The sequence below is a fragment of the Gavialis gangeticus genome, unplaced genomic scaffold (assembly GCF_001723915.1).
Source record: "Gavialis gangeticus isolate Ggan-Ray unplaced genomic scaffold, GavGan_comp1, whole genome shotgun sequence".
NCBI classification, from domain to species: domain Eukaryota; kingdom Metazoa; phylum Chordata; order Crocodylia; family Gavialidae; genus Gavialis; species Gavialis gangeticus.
Window position 1 is genome coordinate 17,200,058 of NW_017729034.1, and position 9,552 is coordinate 17,209,609.

The 9,552-nt window shown below is 51.4% G+C and overlaps 2 protein-coding genes across 3 annotated transcripts in view; both read right to left on the reverse strand.

Annotated features, from left to right (window-relative positions):
• The window catches only part of ENO2 (enolase 2), a 20,225-nt gene extending 17,211 nt beyond the window's left edge, over positions 1–3,014 (reverse strand). The window contains exon 1 of the mRNA XM_019526681.1: positions 805–3,014. Coding sequence (XP_019382226.1) covers positions 805–889 — 85 coding nt within the window. The 5' untranslated portion in view covers positions 890–3,014. The remainder of the gene's footprint in view (positions 1–804) is intronic.
• Positions 3,015–3,529: 515 nt separating this feature from the next.
• Positions 3,530–9,552, reverse strand: part of LRRC23 (leucine rich repeat containing 23) — a 21,798-nt gene continuing 15,775 nt past the window's right edge. For both annotated transcript variants that reach the window (XM_019527455.1, XM_019527454.1), the window contains 3 exons: positions 4,923–5,059; positions 4,139–4,385; positions 3,530–3,639 (listed from right to left, as the gene is read on the reverse strand). In XM_019527455.1, coding sequence (XP_019383000.1) covers positions 3,604–3,639; positions 4,139–4,385; positions 4,923–5,059 — 420 coding nt within the window. In that variant the 3' untranslated portion in view covers positions 3,530–3,603. The remainder of the gene's footprint in view (positions 3,640–4,138; positions 4,386–4,922; positions 5,060–9,552) is intronic.

Below are 9,552 nucleotides of genomic sequence, written 5' to 3' on the forward strand. Positions count from 1 at the left end.
TTGTTTTAATCTAGATTACAAAACCTACAGGCATGCAGCAAAATGAGCATGTCCAGGAATCAAGAACACACCTGCAAAAACTGAAAACATTTCCTATCAATAAGAATGTGAATGTGGGACACTAGTGTACAGAGCGACATTTGCATGGACATTTGCATGTTAACATGTGTTAACATGCACAGGGATGCATGCCCTTCATTGGAATATACACAAACAACCCGTCTCTCACACACACACACACACACACACACACACACACACACACACACAAGCAGTTTCACTTAGTGCACAATGCTATACGGACTGCTAACATCTCTCTGTACTGCAGAGGATACATGCCTTCCCTAGTGAGCTCTCTTTCACACAGCCAGACAGACATGGACCTTTCCTGTCAGAGCTAAGAGAAATTATCTGTCAGCACAAGATGCACAGTGGGTACCTTCTCTCTAGGTGCCGCAGTAATAGAGGGTAAGGTAACAGGCACGTATGCACTGTCCCTGAACACACATTTGGATACATGCTGCCACAACTTCACACACATTCACCTCTAATGAGATTAAAATTTGGGGCCCCAATGTCTCTGGCATGGTATCTGAGGTGAATTCTCCAGCAGTGGTCAAGAGCAAAATACCCAGTATTGCAAGAGTGTGCCAAGCAGTTGAAGAGAGACAGCAGTGGGTGCCATTTTCTATGCAGGTCACCTGCAATTTCTCAGTTTTTTCTAGCTGGCTGCCACCAGGCTGAACTGGTTCCACTTCCTACAAGGCTATTCTGCCTGGACTCATTCACTCTTCTCCCACGTACCTTTCTGTGTGCACAAATCCACCTCAACAGTGGGGTTCCCACGGGAATCCAAAATCTCCCTGGCATGGATCTTTTCGATGGACATGATGAATCCGGTCTTCTCTAAAAAAGAGTGGAAAGTGGCACTGGTGGAAAGAAAAGGAAGCCAAAGGATTCAAGCTGTGGTCTGCTCCGTGCCAAAGGCCTCCTAGTCTGCCAGAGACACTGAGCTTTGTTTTTAGTTTCCCATTCCCAGAGAGAGAAAGAGGGGGAAACATGGAGAAGAGCCACAGAAACACTGCTCAAGTTGGAATTAGGTTCTCAGGAGAGATAAGCTATCTGGCTCAAGGAGAGACACAAGAACTGCTGGCAAAGACCCAAGAGGTGCAAATCCTCTGGGATTAAGGCAGCACTGTTCAACCCTTCCACCCCAAAGGACACCTAGGGTTTTGACCTGGTCTGCTCCCTTCACTTGCAGAAAGCTCAGAGAGCTCTCCCACCTAAGTGGGGAGCTAGTTCCTGCTCTTCCCCCTACAGAGCACCTGGTCTTCAGTGAGAGAAGAGGGTGGCTGGAGCTGTGGGGCTAGGGCAGAGAACCAAGGCACTAGCTGGTGACTGGCTCTCAGCTTCTTTTCCCTCTCTGGGGCTGCCCCAAGGTTGTTGGAAGAAGGGGACCCATCCATCACTATCCCACAGCCTAGCAGGGAAGCTGGCATGAGAGCAGTCAGAGCTATTGTCCTCCCTTTACTGCAAGGCAGCCAGCAGACAGCGGGTGAAGGAACATCAGCTGTTCAGAGCAAAGCTGCTGCTGGGGCTGCAGGGGAAGCTGTGGGAGACAGTGCACCCTCCCTCCTCTCAGTCACAAGGCTGAGTCAAACAGTCTGTAATATCATGGTGTGGCTCAGGGAGCTCACATCCGCTATGACTCAGTTTACATTTTTGTCTTACAGTCTCCCTCAAGAGCCACAGTCCAATGGATGCCTCAAGGTCCACAGGTTTGACACCACTGATTCAGGAGGCCTGAGGGGACATGACAAGGCTGTACCAAGGTGTTAAGGAGTCATTCCCTAGTGCCACGGGGTCTAGGAACCCAAGAAGCCATCCCTCAAGGGAATCCCCCCCACTCACAATGCCAGGAGCAAAGAGCCTTGAAGCCTGCAGCTCAGTTCAACATTCAGATCTTTAATTCTAAAAATGAAACACACAGGTGTGTGCAGGGGGCTGGAAGATGAGAGGACTGTAGCTTCTTGCTCTGATGGGCTGGAAGGGAAAGATTCGAAGACTTTGCCACAGGAAGTCAGGTCTGGGTGCAGGGGGGATATGGGAGGGCAGAGCAGCTGTGAAAGATTCTCCTGTTGGAGCCAACACTTTGGGTGTCCACTGCAGTCTTGCCCTCCCCCATCCCAGAACTGAGGCCCACTTGTCTCCTCTGACCAACACCCTTCTCTTGGTTACCAGGCATGTTGTCTAACGATAAGCCAGAGAATGGTACTCCTGGGAAGCAACCAGGTGGGGGGGGGTGCAATTTAAAGCAAAATCTGCTGTCTCCCCATCCCCCTCCACACTCTCTAGAGGAATAACCAGCTCTGAATGTTGATCCTAAACCAAACCCCAAGCTGAGACCAAGCAAAAGCCAATTCAAAGTTGGAGAGCCCTACAGAGGAACTGCTAGGGTAATGGGATGCAGTGCAGCAGGCAGAGGGACAGAAAGGAGCATACCAGAGACTGTGCCTGTGCAACAAAGGAAGGAGCAGGGACAGCACCACTACAGCAGGGAGGGGGCAGAGGAGCAGACTGCAGAGGAGCCAGGGCTCTGCCTTGATCCCATGCCCTTGGGGTACAGAAGGCGCAATTCAGGTTCAGGAAAAGCTTGGGAGTTGCAGGCAGCGAAACTGGGAATCTCTTGAGCCCACGCAGGGGACTCCGCAGCCTCCATCTGGGCTGTCATCCCGCATCAGCTGCCTCAGCAGCTGCTCCTCGCACCGGATTTCCTCACACAATCTGTCAGACTCCACGGGAGCTTCCACCATGGCTGAGCCCAAATGGGCTGTGTGGGAAAGGGGTGAGGAGGGGCAGGACCCCTCAGCATAAGCTCCTCTGCAGTGGGTCCTGGCGATGACACAGCAGCTAGACCCAATGCTGCCAGTCCAGCACCAGCAGCTTGCCAGCCTCTGCTCCAGACTGCAGCGCTGTCTTGGCCCATGATCTTCAGCAGGCAGGGAGCAGGACTCCACTCATACTGCAGCCTCACCCTCACCCCCACCACACCATGCCTCCCTCTCCCTGCTCTCCCCGTCCCTTGCCTCCCTCTCCAGGCGGGCCCTGCTGAAAGGAGGTCACGGGTGGATAAGCCTGGATAAAGGATGGGGCAGAGGCACAGCCGCGAGCCCGCTGGCCGGAGGAGGCAGCTGGAGGGGACACCCGCCCGAGGAGAGGTCGGGAGCGGGCAGTGCCGCAGTGCCGAGGTGGGACTCTGCGCCCCGCTGCCGGGAGCGCTCGGGGGCTGCGCCCGGGAAGGCGGGCGGCTGTGGTGCCCTGCCCCGGCCGGGGCACACTCACCTCGGCGGGGAGAGGAGCGGAGCGGAGCGGGCGCGGGCAGGCGGCGGTGTGAGGCGGCGGGAGACGCCCGGATGGGTCGGGCCAGAGGCAGCGGCAGCACGTGAGCGGCGCGGCGCTGAGTCAGGCTGCGGCCGGGCCTCACGTAGGGGAGGGGGAGGGCGTGGGGGGAGGATGCGCGGTGCGGCGCGGCGGGACTGGACACGCGGGCGTGCTCGGGCCGACGCACTTTATTGGCGGGCGCGGGTCGCAGGGCTCCTCGGCTCAGTCGGGCTCCCCGGGGCCGGACTCCTCCGTGTCCTGGCGGGCAGACGGGCAGATGGTCAGAGGGGTGCCCGCCCCAGCCCCCTTGTCTCCTCGAGGTTTGCGCCCGGGGCAGGCGGTGACACCCGGCTGATGCCAAGGGCTCCATGATGCGTGACCGCGGTGCGGCCTCAGCTACTGGTTTGGGCCGGTCCAGCCGGTGGGGCCAGATGCGATGGACGCCCCTGGCCTAACCTCTTTGGACTTAATCACAAGCAGGCCCCTCATGCTAGTACATGGCACCATGCCCCAAAGCACCAAGGGCACCCTAGCCTGCCACAGGTAAAGCAGGGGGGCACAGGCACTGCCAGCACCGTGCTGCAGGGACGGGAAATAACTGGTAAACAGACTCAGGAGCTCCAAGGAAGGCGGCATCCCGTGCTCTCCCTTGAGCTCTGTTTTGGGCTCAGTTCCCCTAATCTCACACGAGTGGCCCCCAAGCTCGCCAGCTCCTCTCCTTCCCCAGATGCTCATTCTTGCCCTGCACTGCTCCCACCTGCTCCTGTTCCTGCTCCTGCTCTTGCTCTTGCTCCTGACGATGCTGCCGGAGCTCCTCCGCCTCCATCCGCTCTTCTTGCTCGTAGAACTCCTTGTCGAGGCGCTCCAGGCGTGAGAGCAGGACCAGGATTTCCAGCCGGTAATCGCCCTCGTCTGCGCAAGGGTTGTCCAACAGCACCAGTGCCCGCAGCATAGGTAGGACCTGCAGCTTGGCCACTTCCTGCAGCCCAGTGATCCCATTCCCCCTGCAGCAGGGAGAGAGCAGGGCTGGTTATGGAGAGCTCCAGTAAGAGTGGGACTGTTCCAGTGGGGGGACACTTGGCTGAAACCAGCAGCTGAGGTCACTTCACTATCACCACCTTGGGCCCCTTGGATCAGTTATCTCCCCTGGACAGCGGACATCAAGAGGGTATTTGCATTCCTCAACAGTGTGCTGAAGGGGTGAGAAAAGAAGAACTAAAAGGGATTTCAGCAAGCAATGCAAGGTACCAGCACAAGGTACAGAACTAGGAACAGGTCTCCCTCACGGAACAAAATAGCAAAAAGTGTCCCAAAGGGCTGCTGAGGGAACCAGAGTTCTAGGACTCAGAGAGGCTGCAAGGTCTGGAGCCTCTCTGAGACTAGCAGAGGCTGTATCAACCAGAGCATCCTCACATGCTACAGGGGGATGGTATGGATCCAAGGCAGTCAGCTGGGCACGTTTTGGGGAGAATAGACTGAAATGTGCACCCCAGCATCCCCAAAAGGCCTGTGGGGCCAAAGCTGACTTGGGGAAAACCAACCTCAGATTGAGGTACTGCAGACACTTCATGTTGCTAGAAAAGCCATCCAGGGTGCCCAGCTGGTTGTCACGCAGATGCAGGGTTGTGAGCTGCACCAGGTCTTGTAAGCCTTCTAGGCAGCTAATGGAGTTCTGGGCCTGAGCACCAGGGAGGGGAGAGGTTGGGATGGGGAAAGAGAGGAAAAGTAGAGACGGAGGAAAAAAATATCAATAATGATATATTCTAAAGTTTCTGTCATATTCTTTCTACTCACCTCCCTTGAGCCATTCTGCTACGTGGCAACCTTCCCTAGGATTGGCCATGGCAACTATTTAACAACAGTTGCCAGGTTAGCCTGAAGTCAGGCAGAAGGTAGCGTACATTTGCACTTTATAGACTAACTAAATCAGAAATGCATGAGCTTTCATAAGCAGGAGCTTCCTTCAAGAGATGCTAAAGAAGGGATTGTTTAACAGCCCAACAGCAATGCTACACAATGATTTAGGACAAGGTATTTAGAGGAATCCCATCTTCAGTTGAAATTTCAGGAAAAAAATTAGGGAAGGAAGAGTAGAATAAGATGAGAACTTGACCAACATCCTGGGATTTATACCTTAACTCATAGGACAGGGCATTTTTGATGCCGTGAAGAAGTCAATAACCAAATGTTTTACATCTCTAGTTACATCTCCCGGAGCTCATGCTGGAGCTCTAAGACAAATCCTCATTCCAAAGGGAGAACATCTCCTGCTGAGTAACCCATAGCAATTCTTGCAGTACTAGAGCTAAGATGGGGCATTTTTTCTGACAGAGTGAACACAGTGTGCCCTAGTGAGTCATTGTACCACAGCCAGCACAGCATCCCCCGCCATGGTTGTATTTAAATTATAACCCTTAAGATTCTCATTGTGGCCCTAGAGTTGAACAGTGTCAAGAAAAAAACAAATATCTGGATATGAGCTGGAAGTTTGTAGAATAGGGAACTCTAGCTCAGATCAGCCCAGTTGTCCTGGTCCAATATCCTATCCTTGACTTCGGCCAATAACAACTGATATGTCTACATCGCAATAACAACTGCTTCAGAGGAGCAAGAAACCCTGTGGGAGGTAGACATGGGATAATCATTTCTAGGGAAGTTTCTTGCTAATGCCTAATAGTTAGAGATTGGCCTAATCCCTGAAGCAGGAGGTTGACAGTTTACATTTTATAGTATTTAACGGTGTAGCTCAGGATATTCTAGTTATCCATGTAAATGTTCTTTGAATATTGCTAAGTCCTCAACTCCAATAACTTCTAGTTGCAACAACTTCTAGTTGCATGCAATATGAAAAGTGCTTTTGCTTTCTTTTAACATTTTCAAATTAACCATCTTTCAACTTGATTGGCCATGCCCTTCTTTTTGGCGTTTGAGACAGAAAAAACAAAAGTTTGGTTTATAATATCTATATGAATAATGCATTATTAACAATTATTGGTAGGTCTGGGAGCATAGTCTGTAATTAAGTTGCTTGACATGTCCCAACGCTTTCCAGTCTAAGACCACATATTGACTTGTTTATAACTTTGCCAAAGTTTAATGGTTAAGATAGAAATTTTCTACATCAGCTTTCTGTTTCAGGCTCTTTTTGTATTTCAGCCAAAACAGTTCCTGTCACTTCCAAGAAAGTAGTTAGTGAAGAATGCTTTGCTTTTCTTTGTTAAAAAGTTCTAGTGACCTTCCCTTTGAACAGCTTTAGTGCCTCCTTATTTTGCAGCAAAAATAACATGATAGTCAGTTACATGTCTGTTGAAAGCTGAATGAAAACCTTACCAAAGTTTGTCAAGTCAGAAGTCTTTGAAAAACTGCAGATTTTACATATGCCCCATAGAGACTTTCTGGAGCTTTGCAGCTAAATTCCCTGAAAATCCACACTAAGCATGCTCCAGCCCAGAACTGAGTAGTACTTTCCTTGTATTATGCCTGGTAGTTGTGCATGAGGGTTGTTCCCAAAGCTTTCAATAATAGGTTTAAAAAACACATACTTGTCTAGCATGGGCGACTAGTGCCACCTTAGTCGGGCGGGCGGGGGAGCACATGCACCGTTAGTGACCGGGGAGGGGGGTCCCCCATGGCCAATCTCACCAACAGGGGGTGAGATTTGCACCCCTCACATCAACTGAGTCAGCCATACTGCTGGCTCCAGCTTGTGAGGACAGAGGGCCACCAGCACTTGCGCCCACAAGAAGGTGCAGAGTTATTGTGGTGGGTGACTCCCTCCTTAGGGGGGCAAAGGGAGCAATTTGTAGCCCATGAGGTCTGCTGCCTGCCTGGAGCTCATGTCTGTGATGGGACAGAGAGGATCCTCAGATGTGCCCGGCCCTCCAACCACCACCCCATGCTACTCATCCACATGGGCACATGTGATATGGCACAGAGCAGTCTGGGCCAGGTCATGTGGGACTACAGGGCTCTGGGAGCTGGGCTCAGGGCTCTGGTGGCTCAGTTAGTTTTTTCATCGATTCTCCTAGTCGCAAGATATGGGCTGTAGCAGGAAAGGTGCATTGGTGAAGTGAATTGAAGACTCCGGCAATGGTGCCATCACGAGGAGTTTGGCTTCTTGGACCACGGTCCATACTTCAGACAGAGCGCACTGTTAGGAACTGACAGCCTCCACCTCACCTGGAAGGGGAAGAAGCTCTTCTTGGCCAGAATGGCTGACCTTCTTGACAGGGCTTTAAAGTAAGACTGCAGGGGGGCGGACGGTCTATTAACAGTTCTAGCCCAAGTCCTGTTAGCTGCATTACCAATAACTTGAGCAGCCCAAGGGAACCTGCTCTAATGACAGCCCAAGGAAAGGTCCCACCTCACCCCATAGGGAAGCTTGGGACTTCTCATTGGCAGACTCAACTGCCTATACACAAATGCCAGGACCTTTGGAAACAAGCAAAAGGAACTGGCCCTTCTCATACGTGAAAATGACTATGACCTTGTAGGGATAACAGAGACCTGGTGGGACTCTATCTATGATTGGTCTGTTGCTTTGGAGGATTATACCTTATACAGGAGAAACCATCTTGGGAAAAGGGGTGGGGGTGTTGCTCTTTATGTCAAGGATCAGTTCATTTCCCTCCAAATTGAGTTTTTTAACCAGGAAGGTCGTCTTGAGACCCTCTGGGTCAAAATACGGGGAGAACATGGGGAGGGTGACATAGTTGTGGGAGTCTACTGTAGACCTTCCCACCAAGAGGAAAAATTTGATCGGGACTTCAATATGGAACTGGTCAAGGCTGCGTGCTCTTGATGCATGATTTTCATGGGGGACTTCAACTTCCCTGACATCTCTTGGGATGAGTGCATGGCCAAATCAGACAGGTCACACAGTTTTCTTGCTTGCATTGATGACCTCTACCTACTCTATAGGAAGTCTGTGGGCCAACTTGGGGAGAGGCATTGCTCGATCTGGTCGTGGCCAAAGGGGAGGACCTAGTGAGCAACCTCAGGATTGAGAGGAAGCTTGGTGACAATGACCATGATTTGGTCACCTTCTCTGTTCACCAAAGTGCAGGCAAATCCCCCAGTTAAACTGAAATCCTTAACTTTGGGAAGGCTGAGTTTCACAAACTCAGAGATCTGGTAAGTCAGGCAATTAGGGGCCATATCCCCCTAGATAAGTGAGTAAATGAGGAATGGTCATCTCTCAAGAACATAATCCTTGAGGCACAGGGGAAAGCCATTCCATCTAACCTGAAATGTAATCAATGGGCAAGGAAACCCCCTTGGCTGAACAAGGAACAGTTGGACCTCATTAAACTCAAAAGAGAAGCCTACTCCAGTTGGAAAATGGGAAGTATCACTACTCAGCACTCGCCCGTACCTGTAGAGAGCAGTCCAGAAAAGCCAAGGCACAAACCAAACTCAGGCTAGCTTTGGGGATCAAGGACAACAAAAACTCCTTCTTCAGATATGTGGGAAGTCCAAAAAAGAATAATGAATAGCATTGGGCCCCTGCGGGATCAAACAGGGCAGCTGACATCTGCTGCCCAAGAAAAGGCCAATCTCCTAAATCATTTTTTTGCATCACTTTTTCACCCTCCCAAGAGGATCACACTGTCAGAAAGGACATGAACCAGCCTGGGAGTGGGTGGTGGGCCCAAAATTGACATGGATCAGGTAAAGGAACACCTTGAGAACCAGGACATTCACAAGTCCACAGGCCCTGATGGAATGCACCCGAGAGTTTTAAAGGAGCTGGCAGACATCATTGCACCCCTGTTGGCAAAGATATTCGAAAATTTGTGGCGCTTGGGCAAGGTTCCAAAAGACTGGAAAAGGGCCAGCGTGGTCCTCCCTATCTTCAAGAAAGGGAGGAGGGATAACCCAGGGAATTATAGGCCAATCAGTCTGATGTTCATCCCTGGAAAAATCCTAGAGAAAATTGTCAAGGGATCCATCAACACCAGACTAACAGAAGGTAAGCTTCTGAAGGCCAGCCAACATGGCTTTGTGACTGGCAGGTCTTGCCTGACCAACCTCATCTTCTATGACCAGGTGACATGAGCCCTGGACAAGGGAGATGATGTGGATGTCATGTATCTGGATTTCAAGAAAGCCTTTGACCTAGTTCCCCACAATGTCCTCATGGCTAAGCTGGGGAACTGTGGCCTTGATCGT